Below are 20865 nucleotides of genomic sequence, written 5' to 3'. Positions count from 1 at the left end.
GAGAGATTCTAAGTTGGATTGTGCTGGGTTGCTGAAAGGCAGAAGGCAACATGTTGTGATTAATGGATATTCTTCAGATTGATGTAACATCAGGAATGGGGGCCTCAAGGATCAGTTCTTGGACCACTATTGTAAATGATTTTCTTAAACAATATTGACGGGAGGTTACTGAAACAATATTGACGGTGGATAGGAGGAGGCATAATGTCAAAATCTGTAGACGACGTAAAGATTCGTAGAGTTGTTGATGATCAGTGCCCCTCCTGGATGACTTGGACAGACTTCAAAAATGGTCGGAAAATTGGCAATTAATGCAGCAAAATTTTACACTTGGAGAATAACAACCCCAAAATAAATTATAGACTTGGTGAGGTCGAATTAAAAAACAGTAGAAGAAGAAGAAAGGGATCTGGGAGTTCTGGGTAGATACAGGCAGATATTAAGTTTTCTGTGCACTGTAAACAGGCAGGCAGGAAAGCCCATGGTGTCATATCAGTTTATCAAACATATAGAGATGTGGAGGTCATAATTCCAGATATTGATCTTAAGTTTTCTTTTATCCAGCAAGTCACTGATTGCTGGAGCAAGTTGTCTTAACCAATACAGATTCTGCAAGAATTCCCTAAATCCCTTGTTCAAAGTAGAATTGCATATAAACAATGCATCAATAAGAAAGGAACACTTGGTAATGGTTTGCATTTGATACACAGAAAGCCTTTGATACTACTTGGAGATACAGCATAATTTGATTTATACTCTTGAACTGCAAGGCAGTCTACCACTATTTATCCAAACTTTCTAAAAAATTCATTCATTCAGAAAGAAAGAAGGCATACCAGAGGGATCTGCCCAATGCCACATTATTTTTAACTAAAATAAACTACATGACAAGCAGTATTCTGAGTACTGTACATACTTACCTCTATGCAGATGACCTTACAGTTTCATTCCAATCTCAGGATGCTTGCTATAGAATGACGTCTGCTTGCATTGAATAAACTGCTTCTAATAAACTGGATGAGTGGTAATGACTATTGTCTGTCCAAAAATAAAACCATTGCCATACAGTTCCTGTTACTAACAGCATCCAATTTATTAATTCTTGATAATAAGCTTTTTATATCACATAAACTGTATATGAACTACATGTTTAAATAAAACAAACATACTTTGAGTAATCTTGTCAATGACATGGGATACAAATTTGTGTCCCCCTTCAATTTCGATCCATAATTAGATCCCATCTTGATTGTAGTACTCCTCCATATGATTCTACTAGAAGAAGTGCACCAAGGTCGATCAATCCAACACAATGGAACTCCTCATTATTCCTGTGCGTTGGTCACTCACCTCAGTGACCAGATTCCTGGGTGATGAATCAGTCACAGTGATCCACAAAATCAGCCACCTATGTCAGAGCTCTAATCACTTTAGATATTTGTCCATGGGTCGGATGAAAAATCTTGTTCACACAGAAGTGCAAGCATAAGATGTGTTACTTGATTGCATATTGAATTCTGTGGCCCACATTTATTTTTATATATTAATTTTATGTTGCATTTATTTTTATTCTTGATAACAAACTTACCTTTTTCGAGTCAGTTCATATTGTTCTGTTTTTCCTAAAATTCAAATAGCCACAGTTCGGAATTTGGAATCGGACCATGTTTATATGCACTTTTTAATTCAAATTCTCAGAAATCAACTCTAGTTATGCCGTATATTTGTGAATTTGCTTGAATATTAATAAGAATAATCCTTTCTGGTAATTTATTGGAGTGACCCACATTGTCAGACTCAACACACCTAAAACTTAATAAAGATACTTCGTTTTGTGTAGCACAAGGGTTTTTCAGTTAAAACATTTGAAGTACAGTAGTTAGCATTAGTAGAGGCATATGATGCAAGAAAGCAAGCTTATGCAGCATCAGCCAAAAAAAACCCTTCCACTTCACCCCTCCATTCGTTCAAAATACCTGTCCAGCTGAGCCTTAAATTTATTTAAGCTATCAACCTCCACAACAAGGGATGGAAGTCTGTTCCACCAACCGACTACCCGCTGGCTAAAGGCAAATTTCCGCACATCTATCCTACATCTGTCTTTCCACAATTTGAATTTATGCCCTCTCAGGTGATTAATATGAGCAAGAGGAAGAATCCCATCAGCATTGAGCATGCTCAAACCATTCAAGGCTTCATACACCTCTATCAGATCACCTCGCTGGTGCCTAGTCTCCAGACACTGTAATTTGCAAAACTTAAGCCTTTCTTCATAAGAGCAACCCCTTGTTCCATTCACTAATCTTGTTGCCCTTCTCTGTACTCGTTCCAGCAGCTCTATATCCTTCTTAAAATGAGGCCTCCAGACCTGTATACAGTACTTAAGGTGTGGCCTGACCATTGCCTTATACATTCTATTCCATTTTTCCATTTATTTGTACACACACAATTATTACATATATATATATATATATATATATATATATATATATATATATATATATAATGTGATGTAAAAGTTAGGCAAAAGTAATAAAAATAAATAAATATGAATATGAAGCTATCATTAGAGGCAGCAAATGCACATCCTCCACATGAAGCCTAATTATATCTAATAATTAAAATAAATATGATATTTAAAATAAAAAACATTAGCCAGTAGTATGGCAAAAATGCAGAGCGAAACGAAACGCAAAATAATATAAAATAAACAAACAGGGAAGGGAAAGTAGAGATAATAAGACAAAAAGGTAGTCGATAATCCCCTGTATAATTTAGTCATTAAACCCAATTAATAAAAAGGATGTAAATTTAAAATAATGCCAATTATATATAATTTAGCGGTACCCCCCTCGAAGGTACCAGTTCCAAAAGACGTGAAATATCACCAAAAAGGGGTTAAAGAAACTACAAAAACTAAAATATCAAAATAAGACTGACCATTATGCCCGATATCGACAGAGGACTACGAGGGCAGTAATGGTCATAGAATCGCTGCATTTCAATCGTCATACAAATCATCGCAAAGTCGGAAATATCGAAGAACCAAACCACCCTCCCGTTCTCTATTATTTTGATATTTTAGTTTTTGTAGTTTCTTTAACCCCTTTTTGGTGATATTTCACGTCTTTTGGAACTGTTAACTTTCGAGGGGGGTACCACTAAATTATATATAATTGGCATTATTTTAAATTTACATCGTTTTTTATTAATTGGGTTTAATGACTAAATTATACAGGGGATTATCGACTACCTTTTTGTCTTATTATCTCTACTTTCCCTTCCCTGTTTGTTTATTTTATATTATTTTGCGTTTCGTTTCGCTCTGCATTTTTGCCGTACTACTGGCTGATGTTTTTTATTTTAAATATCATATTTATTTTAATTATCAGATATAATTAGGCTTCATGTGGAGGATGTGCATTTGCTGCCTCTAATGATAGCTTCATATTCATTTTTATTACTTTTGCCTAACTTTTACATCACATTATATAAATTAGTGGTAGTAGTGGGTTGATATGCTAAATAAGCAGCGCCTGTGCCGCCATCTATTCTTTTCCTTTCTATTATATAAGCTGGTTAAGCTTGCATTATGTCAGTGGTGTGGCTCTGATCAAGAGTGCTGTCTGTTCTATAGATTATTTCTCGCTGCATAAGGACCACCGCCATGCAAATCCTCTGAATTGGTTGATATATCAGAGAATGGGAGGGTGGTTTGGTTCTTCGATATTTCCGACTTTGCGATGATTTGTATGACGATTGAAATGCAGCGATTCCATGACCATTATTGGCCTCGTGGTCCTCTATCGATATGGGGCATAATGGTCAGTCTATTATTTTGTTATTATTTTGATATTTTAGTTTTTGTAGTTTCTTTAACCCCTTTTTGGTGATATTTCACGTCTTTTGGAACTGGTACCTTCGAGGGGGGGGTACCGCTAAATTATATATAATTGGCATTATTTTAAATTTACATCGTTTTTATTAATTGGGTTTAATGACTAAATTATACAGGGGATTATCGACTACCTTTTTGTCTTATTATCTCTACTTTCCCTTCCCTGTTTGTTTATTTTATATTATTTTGCGTTTCGTTTCGCTCTGCATTTTTGCCGTACTACTGGCTGATGCTTTTTATTTTAAATATCATATTTATTTTAATTATCAATATATATATATACAATATTTACAAAAAAGATATATATACAATTTTATATACATTAACATTCTCGTTACACATATATAAGACACTATATTATACCTCCTGGTGCACTTCGTATGTGTATCCCAGAGTCAAGGGTGGCTCCTAGGCAAAAGTCCATCTCCACCTAGTTCATCTGTTTTGGCGTAGAACCTCAACAAATCTAGCCTAAAAACATGTGCGAGGTATTTTACCACCGCCAATATAAGACAGCTGTTGCCCGGTGCCCTTCTCTAGGCCTGGGGTTTGCGTTATGTATTTGTGCCGAATGCACAGTCCCACACCCACCGGATGTACTGCAATAGCAGTGGGTGCATTGCCTTATACAAGGGGATAATCACCTCCTTATCCCTGCTAGAAAAATTCCTGTATATCATTGACAACACACCATGAGCTACTCTTGCACACTGTCTGCACTGCTCAGAAAACTTCATATCTGCCTGCACAATTATCCTCAAGGTCCTTTTCATTCTCTACCACTGTCAGTGTAGTACAACAGAGTTGATACATTACTCTGGGGTTACTGCTTCCCATATGTAGTACTTTACATTTGTCAATGTTAAATTTCATTTGCCACCACTCAGCCCATCTGCTCAACTTTTCTAGATCCTGTTGCAGCAGCGTAATGCCAGTAGTGTCTTTAACAACCCTGCCTACCTTCGTATTGTCTGCAAACTTGTACATTAAGCTTGATATACCATTATCAATATAATTTATAAAAACAGAAAACAATAATGGACCCAACACTGAACCCTAAGGGACTCCACTATTAACATTAGTCCACGATGAGCAGTGTCCATTGATTACCACTCTGTCTTCTCCCACCCAACTATCCCTTTATCCATAACAGCAATTTGCCTCCAATTCCACACTGCTCCAATTTGTGCAGCAGTATCAAAAGCCTTTCTGAGATCCAAATATATGATATCAAAATTATTCTTTTCATCCAGTTCCTTTGTGACCACATCATAGTATCCAATCAAATTGGTCAGACAAGACTTCCCCTTAACAAACTCATGCTGTGTCCGAGCTATAACTGAAGTCTTGTGTAGATTATATTGCAGCGCTTTTTAACCAGTGTCTCCATTAATTTCTCTGGAACAGAAGTTAAACTAACAGGTCTATAATTTCTTGTGTCGCCCTTTGATCCTCCTTTGTGAATTGGGGTCACATTTGCACATCTCCAGTCTATGGGTACCTCCACTGAGTCCAAAGAAGCTCTCATAATTATGGCTAAGGGTTTGCTTACTTCCTTTGCTGCCTCCTTTAATATAACTGGATAGATCCCATCCACCCCAGGTGCCTTTTTTATGTTTATCTTCAACAATTTCTCCTCCACTTTCCTCTTAGTTATTACAAAATCATCTAGCTCACTGCCACAGTTAACTGACCTCTTGCATTCCCCTCCCTGAATAACTCGTTGTGTGTGAATGTAGATGCAAAATACTCATTTAGTTTGTTAGCCACCTGAGCAGGATCATCAACGGTTGAACCATCAATATCTAGTGGACCAATCTGATTCATCCCCTTCCTTCTAGAGTTTACATAAGTAAAGAACTCTTTGTGTTTTTCTTTGCATCCTTTGCCAAAGATTTCTCATAATCTGCCTTTGCCTGCTTAATCTCCTTTGTGACTTGGTTACAGACCAGCTTATATCTATCATAGGCTTCTGTGTCACGTGTTAATTTATATGTATCCCATGCATTTTTCTTCTCTGCCATATGTCTCATTAGTTCGTTTGACATCCATTTAGGCCTAAACCTTGAACAATATTTCTTAGCTGGTATGTAAAGCCTAGTAGCTTCCAAGATAAATTCTGTGAATGCTTCCCATTTTGAATTTGCTGTTGGTAACATCATCAGTTTGTCCAACCATATAGAATTTAAATACTGTCTCAGACCACTGTAGTCACCTTTACTAAAGCAAAAACCCTTCCCTTTACCTCTGATGGTAGTTACCTCTTTGAGTAAATCCCACTTCAGTACACTGTGATCACTGCCACCTAGTGGTTCCTTTATCTGTAGATTCTTAATGCATGAAAAATCATTACTGATAATCAGGTCAAGAGTATTACTCCCTCTGGTTGCCTCCCGAACATGCTGATGTAGAAAACAATCATCCAATATATCCACAAAAGCCTTGCTAGTGTGTGAGTGACCAACCCACAAATTCCAGTCAATAGCTGGGAAATTAAAATCCCCCATTAAGACTCTGATTTACTGGCCCATTCTATTTCCCTGTACAGTATCTTATTATACTCATCAGAGTTAAGCCTATAGCACACTCCTACCCTCAATTTTGATCTCCCAGTGCTTATGTCACACCAAACTGACTCGACACTTCTCTGTCCAGCGATGTCGACTGGCTTCACTTCCTTGGATTTTGTGTTTCTTAACTGATAGCATAACCCCTCCTCCCTTCCTATCTTGTCTATCCTTCCAGTACACATTGTACTCCTCAAATTCCAGTTCTGCATTCCTTATATCTGTGTGACACCACGTCTCTGATATCCCAACAATATCTGCCTTTGATGTTTTGAGCAATACCTCAAATTCATCAAATTTATTTACCAAACTCCTAGAATTGGTGTATACGCAAGTATACACGCACCTGTTCCTATTCTTAGCTACCCTAATCAAACCCATGTGTTTACTTGTACCGCAATGACTCCCAGCAGTCTCTGAAATACCCTACATCTTGTTTTCCAAGCTGCTGCTCATTCCAATAGAAGCAGTGCAAGAATCACTTTCACCTCTGCCAGTGGCTACTGTTAATCTGTTAGTCCTTGTGTCCCTCCCCCAAGCTAGCTGTTTTCCGACCGACCTACCACTGCCTCGATAGCATCAGCAAATATTCTTGCGCCCTTTCTTTTTAAGTGTATCCGTTGCCTGTAGAAGCAGTCTCTCCTGTTAACAAATACAGGCTGAAAAACAATTCTACCCCTTCGAGTCTTGCACAATCTTTCCAGGGCCGAATTGATCGACAAGGCTCTCATCATATACTCTCTCCTATCTTGTCTGGGCAGTATTGCAGACACTTTCAAATTCAACCCTATTTCACGGCTTTTTTTCAACAGTGACCTGTACTTGTTAAGTAATTCCGCCGGTCTCCTACTCTTAATGATATTAACGTAAGAGTAGGTGGAGTAAATTGATATGTACAAAGGGTACTAGGAAAGTTTTGCAATACAGCTTTGTTTATTTAATTTTTTCAAAGTAATTTCCTCTACATTCAATACACCTCTCCATCCTTCGAAACCAATCTTTAAACCAGTTCTGCCAAGTTTCACTAGGGAGTAAAGCACACTCGTTGTCCCAAGCCCGTAGAAGGTCCTCATCACTGGAAAACCGCCTCCCTTTTAGCTTCATTTTCACATGCGGGAACAGTGCAAAGTCGCAGGGAGCAAGGTCTGGACTGTAGGGAGGGCGCTCGAGAAGTTTCAGTCCTGTCGTGGTCAAATATTCGGTGCAGGCTTTGGCGCGGTGAACTGGAGCATTATCGTGATGGAGGTACCAGGTGTCCATTCTTGACTTTGGCCGCAGGTTCTTCATAGATCCAATGACTTTAGGCAGGCATTGTTCAGTATACCACTTAGCTGTGACTGTCTTCTGCGTGTCCAAAACGACACGTTCCACAATTCCACTCGATTTGAAAAATACAGGTATCATTTTCTTCTTTACAGATCGTGATTTTCTGACAATTACGGGTGTGTCGTCATCATCAAAGACCCAAACTTTGTTTTGAGCCTTGGTCGGCAGATCGTAATAGTACAGCGAAGTCTCGTCACCTGTCACGATGTTGTTCACATACCGAGATTGTCCTTTATCAAACTTTTTTAACATCTCCCGGCACCAAGTCATACGTCGTGTCATCTGCTCTTCAGTCAGTTGATGCGACACCCAGAGAGAACAAAGTTTCTTCACGTGCAAATGATCGTGCAGAATCGAACGAATTGCTGGTGCATTTAGGCCCAAAGTATCCTCTATCTGTTGGTAGGTCACTCGCCTGTTTTCGTCAAGCATTTTCCTCACAGCAGTAACGTTTTCCTCCGTAACTGACGTTCGTGGCCTTCCCGGCCTCTCAGAATCCTCCAGAGTGAAATTTCCCCTTTGGAATTCTCTATACCACCTGAATATCATTGTACGATGTGGACAATCATCATCTAGTAAGAGTCATTTCTTCTAAGCACTGGTCTATGGTTAAACCACGCACGAAATTATACCGCAAAACTGTCCTTATCTCATTTCGTGACCACGATGCCATCGCAAGCACTTTACACTCTCACTACTAATGAATAACTGAGCCCATCGACTTGGCGCGGCGGCTACTATGCACGTATGAACATGTCTCAACATGCAGCAACAAGCAGCTTCCTGTGATTCATTGTTGTGTCATATTGCAAAACTTTCCTAGTACCCTTTGTATGTGCTTAAACTAACACAATAGAATGATAATATATAATAAGAACTGCTTTGTTTTGTTTTTTTTTTTTATTTTGAGTTTTGTTTTTCATATGGCATTTCAACTTGATGACAACGCCCAAAAAAATTTTAACTAATTTAAAGCTAAAGCCTTAAGAAATACATGACAGTATTCACAGTGTACGGTTAAGGTTGCTCAAAGTGGTCAAGAAAGTATTATCAGTCTCCAAGAGTGAAAAAAAAGTGAATCCCAGTTTTATGAAGACAAGTTATGGTTACCGTTTTATTTTACCACCATAGTTCTTTTGCTGTTAGACTTCAGACACTTGATCTCATCAAGGTTGAATGACATGCTGTAACTTCGAAACTTGAGCATTCATACCAGACGCAAATGACCAGGATAACTTACAAAAGGTGGCGCCTCCGTAGCCAGGTGGGCAGGAGCGGCAGTGCGTAGCACACGCTTCTTGATTAGACTGGGGTTCGAGCCCGTGACCACCAAATGCAGAGGATGCGGAAAGGTCAGGGATTGACCACCGCATATCCCCGGAGAAATATGGCCTTAGTTGCTAATGCTCCTAAAAAACAAAAACAAGCCAAACCAAACCAACTTACAAAAGCATTTGTTTTTCTTTATAACCTGGGCATGTTGCTAACCCTATTCTTGGTTTCAAAAGTTGCAGTGGGAGATGCTCAGATATCCTACGTACAGTCCAAAATTTTCACCATATGGCTTTCATGTTATCCTTTAAAGCTTTATCCATAGATAAAGCTTTAAAAGACATTTCAATTTTGACATTGAAGTAAAAACAGCTGTTGAAGAAACTGCTGAATTTTTGAATAAGGATTGTATTGATTGATGTGGGTTATATACTAAATGTGAAAGGTGACTTAAAAATTTTTAAAGGGTTTTTAACAAATTTTAATTGACCAACTCTCATATATATACAGTTGAAGCTCTTTATAGTGTCCCCCATGGAAATGGAAAAAAAAACAATCATTATATCGAAAGGTTGGTATATTGATGATAGTTCACAAAATCAGCAAAAGAACAAAGAAAGGTTTGAATAGTTAGTGTAATTTTACCAATACAATATAGTATAATTTAATTCAGAATATGCACTTTAGCATTAAACAAGAAAATGAAGATTGCATTTTGCACTGATTCGTGAATTCATGAAAACGGTGAATTCATGAATTATGTATGCATACAGTAATTACTGTTTTAGAAATAAACAAGGAGTTACCTTTTATTCAGTCAGTAGGATTTCTTCTTTACCAAATCTCCTTATACAAATAAATTATGAAATGATATGTTGAAACAAAATTACATAATTTAAAATAATTTAAAACTCATATTGTGTTCCTCACTATTAACACACGGACAGTTCAACACCCCAGGATCACAGCGGTGAACCCCAACCCGATCCCAGAAATATTAAACCCCCGATGCAAGCTCTAGTGAAGGACAACATTTTGTCATAAATGTGAATTTGGAATATGAATAAAATACTATTAAAATAAGATTAAAAGTGCGATAAAACAATGAAATTAAAAAATTCCTCACTGGAATACGAATAAAATACTATTAAAATGCGATAAAACAATGAAATTAAAGAATTACTCCCTTAAGTGGACTAAAACTTTTTGACTAGTGTCACGGTGTAATGAAACTAATGAAACAGGTGTATGTTCGGAATTTTATAAATAGGAAATTAGTCTTTGGTATGCATGCGTTTGAATGCCCACGAATCAGATATGAGAAATGGACGACGAATGTTAATAGAGTTTTTTTTTTTTTTTCTATTTTCATTTCTAAAGTCTCAGCAATCAATAACTTAGTATAGTTATATTGAATATTTAAAATTTTGGCTTCATTAAACAGGGATGTGTGGTTTTCATTTATCGCATGGAATGCTAGCACCAATGCATTCACGCGTGATGCACAAACTGATGCTTCACATTGCTTAACCCTCGAGTTTAAAATACATCTGGTAAAGCCAGTGTAAGAAGAATCACAATTCTTACAAGAAATGTGGTAGATGAGGTCATGTGTTTGTCTGGAAGTCGATAGCACCGTGTGATTTTTGGGTGTAGCATATAATTTATGGACCAGTTTTGCTACTATTTGTAGCATAACCGGTCTATGTCAGAGATCTAATCCCTTTGGATGCTATGAAAGTATTCTCAGTCTCCAAGAGTGGGAAAAAAAAAAGTGAATCCCGGTTTTATGAAGGACAAGTTATGGTTACCATTTTATTTGAGCACTATAGTCCTTTTGCTGTTAGACTTCAGACACTTGATCTCATCAAGTTTGAATGACATGCTGTAACTTCAAAACTTGAACCTTTATACCAAACACAAATGACCAGGATAACTTACAAAAGGATTTGTAAGTTATCCTTTGCGTACCAAAGACTAATCTCCTATTTATAAGGAACCTATTTATAAGGTTCCGAACATACACCTGTTTCGTTAGTTTTATTCCACCCTGTGGACACAACACAATTTAGTGTACAAAAATTGGTAGACCTAAATTTTTCAGAAGAATTTCTTACATTATTAGTTGAACAAACTAATTGATAGGCTTTGCAAGAAATTGAAAAATGTGGACAATCACGAAAATCTGCCAGGTCGTCAAGGTGGAAGGACACTGACATCTCAGAAATGAAAGTGTTTCTTGGGCTTCTGTTACAAATGGGTCATTCTTTTCCTTCAATAGTGCATTACTGGAGTACAAGTTCATTCTTCAGTGTTATGTTTTGGGGTCATTTATGAGTCTAAATAGATTCCAGTTGATATTAAGATATTTTCACTTTGCAGATAATTCATTACAATCTGCTGACAGGCTATACAAAGTAAGACCGATTTTGAATCATTTCAATAATGTTAAGCGCAATAATTATGTACCGAATAAAAACATCTGTATTGATGAGTCAATGATGTTGTGGCGTGGGAGACTGGATTTCAACCAGTACATAAAAAATAAAAAGCACAAATACGGAATCAAACTTTATGAACTGTGCAAGTCCTTGTTATGAAAATAAAAATTTACTCTGGTAAATCAGAAGAAACTGAACAAAACATGGGTCATACTGCCCATGTAAGTTGTGCTGTACTTTCTTGAGGACTTCTTAGACAAGGGATATGTATTGTATATGGACAATTTTTATAATTTCGTTGCTCTGACGAAATTGTTGTCTTCTTGAAAAACTTATGTATGTGGAGCATTACACACCGGCAGAAAAGAAAATCCAAACGATTTGGTGATGCGAAAATTGAAGAAAGGGGAAATTGCATGGCAACGAAATGGCCCTGTTGTAGTATGTAAATGGAGTAATAAAAGAGAGTTTTTATCATTTCTAATATACATGTTGTTGAAATGGTCAAGGTACGTAACTGGAACGGAAAATTTTCGATAAAACCAAACATAATTCAAGATTACAATAGTGGAATATCCAGCATAGATCGATTGGATCAAATGCTCTTGTATTATTCAGCACTAAGAAAAACCATCAGATGGCCAAAAAAAATTGCATTACATATTATAGAAATATATATACATAATGCATACATCCTTTTCTGTCAAATTACTGTTTCCACCGTAAAATGTCTGAAATGCAGAGAAACATTCATTGAATCTTTGATTGGATAAAAAATTCTAAACATCCCAAAGAAGATAAGGTCTGAACATGAAATTCATTATTTAGAGGCTATACCACCAGCTGAAAAAAAAAACCATGCCAGACTAAGACGCATTGAGTATGTACAAGAAATAAAAAATGTTGCGAAACACTCTATTATTGTCCAGTGTGCCAAGAGAAGTAGAAGAATGTTTCAAAAAATATCACAAATAAACAATATTATTTTCATGAGTTTTAGTAATACACTTTTCTTTATGTATTTGTGAATAAAATATTTATATTCTGTTTTCTGATGCCGTGGTTGATTTGTCATTCTTGTCCCAGGATCCCACTATCCATCAGTTGCACATATTTGCTATGAATATAGTCGTAGCTGTGCTTAAAAGGCAAGTCATACAAGTCTGAGTAAACTCATATGCGGCATCCTGGGCCAGATCACCAAATACGAGTTAACTCGTATTTGGCAGTGAACGTGTTAATAAGTGAAACATGCAAAGCTTCATATGTTACATCATCAAGGTGACAAATCCATCTTGTTTGATGCAGTCAGTGATCACTTTTTTGCCAATCTTATCTCGTGTTGAAACACTTAAATATGTTGATGTCAATTTCACATTCTTTTGATTTTGAGACATGGCACAGTTTCTGTAAGGCATTTGATAGTTTTTCTTAAAAGCATTGGATTACACCTTAATCAAGGGGCTGAAGAATTGATGTCATATTAGGACATCAATTCTTCAGAAATATGAATATAAATGTGGCAGGCTCAACGGTGATTGCACATAGACCATTCACTTAGCAGTGAGTGGTGCAATTATCAACAAACAACAAAATTTTTTTATTTCCCCCTGTATAGCTTGAGATCTAAGTCTGATCCATTCGTGTATTTTCAGTGACACCGAAGAGCCTTTTAGTTGTAAAATATGTAGTCAGCAGCATCTTCAAACCTTTAAAGCATTAGGGCTTGCAGGCTTTCTTAATGATTACAGAGGAGAAGCTTCTCTGGGCCAGACATGTTTGCCATTAGGAGAATGGTGATCTATTGTTTTGCCTCCCCACCCACCACCACTATTTCTCACCTTATGTTAGTATTTTATCCAGTAGCAACTTAAAAATAAGTCCAATTTTATTAGCCTTAAACAGTTTCCTGGTCATGTGTAAACAAAAAAACTTTTTTAAATGGCTTTTCTTCCTTTCCTTGTTAGCTTCAGTGTCAGTGGCTGCTTTTTTTTTTTTTTTTTTTTTTAAGACAGCCTACGATGGCTTGAAATCTTTAATATTCATCAGCACAGACATTTCATCCTTAGTTTTTAAAAGATTTCCATCTACCGGAATGTTTTTGCATGCACCATCATTATTATGCATTTTTGTGCCTTGATATTACCCCAATAGCACATATCTCTAAGCTTTCAATTTTTTTAGATCTTTTAGAATAGTGAACAGAGTACTTTTAGGAATGGCAATTACTATTATAGCTTGAAAAATCTTAATTTTTGTTTGCAGTTGACATATTGGTAAACATACATCAGTGGACAATCAGTCTGTATGTACTATGGCTTGCAAACCTGTTTTATAAACCGGTTAAATCCGGTTTTCATATTGAGTTGTTAAAACTGAAACCGAGCTTCTAAAACCGGATTCAAATATTTTTTTTTAGTTAGCCCTCGAATATAGTGTTTTGTTATGCACATTTTCTTATGTTTGTTCGTTTGTCTGGATCGTTCAACTGCTTTATGTTTTTTATTTTATTTTAAGGTACGAATCTCATGGGCAAGTGGCCCAAATCTAGGAGGGGGTACCTTTTATCTTCCCACCTGTATCATGGCACGATGCGGGTGTACTCATTTACGACTGAGTGAGTCGGAACGATAGCGTAAAAGAAAATGCTCAACATTTCTCCGTTCCATCTATCTTGTTCGCCAGGCAAGTTATGGAACGCGCCTTATTGATGGTTACCCACTAGAAACAGATTCGCTGAATATTGCATCAAATTTCAATCGTAGAAAGTTTTTTGCTTCTTTATTCCTATTAAATTTGCAGACAAATGTTCTCCAAAAAACAGCTTCACCAAATTTAGCTTTTATGTAATTTTGAAAATGCAATAGATTTAATTGGGGAAAAAAAATTGCGAGTAAATAAATAAAAAATTTCTTTCGTGAAAATTTTGAAACTTGCCTCGTTTAGACTCTTCATTCAGTGCTTGCGGGAGTGATGCATAGTATTGTGCCTTTGTTATCTTCAATATTTTTATTTAAAATTGTCAGTGATATAAATTCCTACTAATTAATATTTATTACTCTTAATATGTCTAAGATGAAATCAAATTGATGGAATTATTTTGCTCGAAAAAGCAAAGATGAAGCACAATGTTAAAAATGTCAGAAGATAATGAAGTCGTCTGGAGGATGGTAAGAACATTAGAAAACTTTATCGTTAAAAAATCTACGGAAGAAGAGATTTCAAAATTAGCTGCTTTAGATGGATTTTCTTTTAATTCATTTGCCAAGAGTGAGTTTATACAATCAAGCCTTCACCTTCAGAGAAATAAATACGATAAATTACCACCAGCCTCAGTGAATGGAATTAAAAAAATGGTTCTGAATTATTATAAAACTAAGCAAGAAGAACTCATTCAGCATTTCAAAAATTCATTGGTTTTGGGTGCACGGTATTCATTGACTCTAGACGAATATACGTCTATACAAAATAAAACGTATATGAATATAAATGTGCATTCAAAAGACAATCATTGGTCGTTGGGTGTTATTGAGATTAATGGTTCACATGATAGCAAAAGAACTGAGCAAATTGTGAATGGACACTTGAAGGAATTTGGTTTGAACTTGGATGAAGATATTGTTGCCTGCACCACCGATGGAGCAGCAATGATGATTAAGTTTGGCAAGAAAATTGCGCTTAATCATCAACAATGTATAGCCCATTGTATACATCTGTCAGTTATAGATGTACTTTATGAAAAATCAATCAATTATGGTGCTACAGTCTCTGAGTCTCCCAAAGACAATTAAGAAAATGAAAATAATGAAGAAAGTAGTGATGATGAAGAAGTTGAAGAAAGACAGCAAGGCATGCTTTATCAAGCCGACTTTACCGATAAGCTCATTTATTTCTTCAATCCAACGGCCAATATTGCACAAACTATTAACAAAGTCAGAAAAATTTGCAAGCTTTTTCGAAAATCGCCTACTAAAAATGACATATTACAAAATTTTGTTAAAGCAAAATTTAATGGAAAAGAATATAAACTTATATTAGATTGCTAGCACATTCTATATGATTGAGAGATTTTTGAAATTGAAAAATTGCATTCCAAATGCTCTATGTGCAGTACTGTCAACTGAAGCTGTGTCTGACGATGACTGGAAAACACTTGAATTGCTACGTGAAACTTTGCGACCTGTTGAAATGATTCTGAAGGCTATAACCTCAGAAGATACAGACTTACTTAAAGCAGAGTTTTCAACAGCTTGATACAGCAGAAAACCCATTTGCTTTAAAGTTTCACCAAAGCTTTTTGCAGCGTTACAATGCAAGACGAAATGGCCGAACTGTGGCTTTGCTGAGCTATCTACACAACCCCAAAAAGTTCGAGAACTTTTGATTTTCCAAGTAAGCAAGTTTTGAAAAAGCATGCTGAAGAGATTTATCAGAGATTATTTGCAAAACATTCCGAAGGAGTCTTAGCATTGAATGAAGAAACTGAAAATAAACGAACTGTTCTTTTAGAAGAAAACAAAGACTTGTCTAGTTCCGATGTTGGAGATACACTCAGCAAGAGTATGATAGTGTAATAAAGATATTAACTGAAGAGCCTTCAAAATATCCGAGTGAATTGGAAATCAGCAAATAATTTAAACTTTTGGAGGCAACTAGCAGTAGAAGTGAAAAGCTGGAGAAAGTTTATAGAGCACTGCTGACCATTAAACCAACAAGTATCCAATCTGAGAGTGTTTTCGATCACTGGTCTCTTTAACACAAAAATAAGGTCAAGTCTATCAGGAAAAATGCTTAATATACTGTGTTTTTTAAAGGATCATTTTCAGAAAAAAGCTGAGCAATAAATAGTAAAGTAATTTCCCCAAGCTGTTTTTTTTTTTTTTTTTCACATTATTTTTATTTATTTATTTATTATTATTATTATTATAGGCTTATTATTTTTTCGTTTACTATACAAGAAGATAGTTTTTATTCAAAGGATTTGAATACAATTTGTAATTTTGTATAATCTCAAGCTGGTTACTTTTTTGGAATATTTTAATTTTTTTATTTTTTTTTTACTATAAGAGGTGATAGATTTTGTTTAAAAGATTTGATTACGATTTGTACAATCTACCCAAGATAAAATAAATACCTGTGTTATACGCTTTTAATTATTTTCCCTAAGTCTGAGAAAATCGGTTTTAAGACTAAACTTCGGTTAAACTCGGTTTTGAAATTTCTCGGTTTTATGCAAGCCCTAGTATGTACTATATACAGGAATACCTCGCATTGTGCGGATTTCGCTATAGCACGGTTTATAAATTGAAAAAAATTAACTGCATTACGCACCAATACATTTGATATGTATGTATTATAATGCCAGCACATGGGCCAATGCGTTATGGATTCAAGGCCATGCTGACTGTTGTCACAACTCCCATTGTATCCGGACTCTGCTAGCATTTATAGATTAGTAAACACTCTAGATTCCGAGCGGTGAGGTCGTTGATTGTGCGTAAGCTGTACAAATATTTTTCACTGTGTATTTTTATTAACCATAAAAGATTATTTTTTTAAAAAAGTTACACCTTTATGCACACACATGAGTGGAAAGAAGAATTGTAATGGTGCTGTGTTCTTCTAGATCCAAACATCGAACGAGGTATAAAAGTAAGGCAGGCATTGCCAAATGACATTCAATGTTATAAAGAGATGTATGCAGATAAAAAGAAGAAAAGAAATGTGCAAACTAAGCTGATCAGTTATTTTTCAAAATAAAAATACAGTACATACTTCACTTATATTCTTTTGATATGTACATACTGCAATAAAAATCATTTGTACTGTACTTACTAGTATTTTCATATTTATCATTTTAATTTCTTTTTTTTGCAAGAACTTCGTGTGCATCAATTTATGGTAAACAAACACCTATGTATTTTTGCAACTCTACCCATATAATCAAATTGTCGGAACACATTACATTAAAATACATACTAATAATACCTCGTGGTTTCGAATAGTGCGGTATTTTTTTGGCATGAATTAACCGCACTATGCGAGGTATTCTTGTAATGAAATGAACTTTAGTCGAAGTTAAGTTCATTACACCAGTGACTGTGAGAATTGCTAACAAGCTTAAGAAATCACCAAGTGATTTCTCGTGGTCAGCCTGCAAGCTCATTATTAACTTTAATAAATTGGTATTCTTTCATTATGAATGTCAAGTACTATAATTAGAAAAAAGTTAAGAACAAGATAGTGGTGGAAATTTTGAGTCATTATAGAGAATGTGTTCATCTTTCAAGGTCATTACATTACATTTTCAAGGTCATTACATTAGGTTATGCAAAATCAGCCAGGACCTGCCACAGGTAGGTCCTGTGGCAGGTCCCAGCATAACACAATATAACATTAAAAAGAGAATCACTATAAAGAGCCTTCAACTGTAGTAATTTCTGTTTTATGACACTGAGTTAATTATCACACTTTTAATTTTCAGTGAGGATCTCAATCAGTTTCTTAGGCAAATTTTTGTTTTGCTGTTCCAGAGGTTACAAAGTTCAAAAACAACCAAGTATATAAAGAGTAAGTATGGTTTTCATTTAACTGATATGATACATTTTTTTTTTTTTTTTTTTTATATATATACATGCTGCTGTGTAATATATGCCAAATTCAGGTTTCACCTGTTCTGTTTATACAAATTTAGAAATATTAGTCTGCAAATACTAAAGTATAACTAACTTGTGATATCCTGCAAGAGTGTCAAACCGATAACTGAGCCATAGACAAATCATTGTAAATTAAACATCGGGTATATTTTAAGAAAGGAAGAAAACTATAATTTAGAATTTACAGATATAGTAAGAATATAAGCAGAAATTCACTTTCTCTAGAAGAGTTTCATAAACTGTATACACTTGGTCGTCGACTTACGACTGGCCGCACTTACGACCACAAAAAAAAATAATAATAATAAATAAATTAATAATAAATCAGGAAGTCACTACGGAGGACACCCATAACCCAGGTGAGGAGGCACATCGATGACGGGAGGCCTGAGGACAGCACCAGGCACCTACACTCAGTCGCTCTCTCTCACATACACCCAGTTGCTTTCAAGCATCTGTTGCGTGTGGTGTATTAATTAAAATTCTACTGAAATACACATAAAACATTTAGTAAAAGGAAAATGCCTTCATCTACATATACGCCAGCTAAGAAGTCAAGGAAAACTATTGATTTAGAGTGTAAAATGAAAATTATCCAGCAGTATGAAGGCGAAAAGAAAGTGAATACGACAGCACATGACTTGAAGTTATCACATTCCATGGTATCGACGATACTTAAGGACAAAAAAAGAATTCGGGAAGCTGTGAAAGGTTCTGCATCTATTAAGTCTGCAATTTTAACCAAACAACGACAGGAACCCACCCATGAAATGGAGAAATTGTTGTTTGTGTGGATGGAAGACTTAATACAAAAAAATACACCCATGAGTCTTCACACAGTGCAAGCAAAGGCTAGAAGTTTGTTTCAGAGTTTAAAATGACGCGCCGGAGACGATTACGCAGAAGATTTTCAGGCTAGTACTGGGTAGTTTAAACGTTTTAAAAAAAGATTTGCTTTGCATAATGTCTCTTATAAATAAACAACTCCTACCTCAACCCAAGAACATGACCCTGACGATGCACAACCCAGCACAAGCAAAGATTAAAAATTGATTTTGTAAATTTCATTTGTATTAATTTTTACATTAATTTTAGATTGTATTTTTGTGTTTACAGTACATTATGTACAGTATAATATTTCACATTATGTACAATATAATTATAGATTGTAGTTTTGTTTTCTATAAACAGTATGAACAATAAACCAATTAAAATGTAGAGAACATTTGAATTTAACCTCAGAGAGAGAGATAGCCTAGGCATAGAAACGAAGGTATGTACAGTACCGCTAAATAAAAGATGAAAACATTACTGTATTTAAAATGAAAAATAAAAGATGATAAAAATTTAAAAGATTATAAAAATAAATTATAAAGATAATAAAAAGATTAGAAAGGTTAAAAAATACTGTTAATAAATGTATGGCCGACATACGACCAGATCGACTTATGACCTGTCAGTCAGAACAGAAGTCGGTCGTAAGTCGACGACCAACTGTATATAGACCAGCAGATAATTAAATGCAACTTGGTAGCATGCAAGAAAGCTAACTGTAGTTAGCTAACCCGGTTTTAGTTCGGCATGGAAATTAATTAAATTTCCATGCTGAACTGAATTCTTAATTGCTTAATTTTTTATAAAGAAGAAGTGTTGAGTTTCTTTTAAAAAGAGGTTATTTCCACACTGAGGCAAAGTCCCTGCCAAACTTTATAAATCAGGATTTCTTTCCCCCAGCACTGGTGAGATACTGCAAAAAAAGAATTGGTCTTCCTTCTTTAAGTGAATACCAAATCTTTCTTATATTTCTCTTCAATGTTACAATTGCTATTGATGTATCATTTCTCATTAGCATTAGTAGAGGCATTTGATGCAAGAAAGCAAGCTTATGCAGCATCAGCCAAAAAAAAAAAAAAACCCGCTTCCACTTCACCCCTCTGTTCGTTCAAAATACCTGTCCAGCTGAGCCTTAAACTTATTTAGGTTATCAACCTCCACGACAAGGGATGGAAGTCTGTTCCACCAACCAACCACCCGCTGGCTAAAGGCAAATTTCCGCACGTCTATCCTACATCTGTCTTTCCTCAATTTGAATTTATGCCCTCTCAGGTGATTATTCTGAGCTAGAGGAAGACTCCCATCAGCATTGAGCATGCTCAAACCATTCAAGGCTTTATACACCTCTATCAGATCACCTCGCTGGTGCCTAGTCTCCAGACACTGTAATTTGCAAAACTTAAGCCTTTCTTCGTAAGAGCACCCCTTTGTTCCATTCACTAATCTTGTTGCCCTTCTCTGTACTTGTTCCAGCAGCTCTACATCCTTCTTGAAATGAGGCCTCCAGACCTGTATACAGTACTCTAGGTGTGGCCTGACCATTGCCTTATACAAGGGAATAATCACCTCCTTATCCCTGCTAGAAAAATTCCTGTATATCATTGACAATACTCCATGAGCTACTCTTGCAGCTCATCTGCACTGCTCAGAGAACTTCATATCTGCCTGCACAACCACCCCCAAGTCCCTTTCATTCTCTACCACTGTCAGTGTAGTACCACAGAGTTGATACGTTGCTCTGGGGTTGCTGTTTCCCATGTGTAGTACTTTACATTTGTCAATGTTAAACTTCATTTGCCACCTCTCAGCCCATCTGCTCAACCTTTCCAGATCCTGTTGCAGCAGCATAGTAGTAGTAGTAGTAGTGGCAC

The 20865-nt window shown here is 35.9% G+C and overlaps 1 protein-coding gene across 2 annotated transcripts in view; it reads left to right on the top strand.

Moving 5' to 3' along the window:
- Positions 1–20865, top strand: part of Cse1 (chromosome segregation 1) — a 441978-nt gene that overhangs the window by 331170 nt on the left and 89943 nt on the right. For both annotated transcript variants that reach the window (XM_090381796.1, XM_090381797.1), the window contains exon 22: positions 17989–18074. In XM_090381796.1, coding sequence (XP_090237922.1) covers positions 17989–18074 — 86 coding nt within the window. The remainder of the gene's footprint in view (positions 1–17988; positions 18075–20865) is intronic.

The sequence above is a fragment of the Mastigoproctus giganteus genome, chromosome 9 (genome assembly GCF_048544385.1).
Source record: "Mastigoproctus giganteus isolate SK-2022 chromosome 9, ASM4854438v1, whole genome shotgun sequence".
NCBI lineage: Eukaryota > Metazoa > Arthropoda > Arachnida > Uropygi > Thelyphonidae > Mastigoproctus > Mastigoproctus giganteus.
The sequence above is the reverse complement of the archived record's forward strand: the minus strand, read 5'-3'. Positions and strand labels throughout refer to the sequence as shown.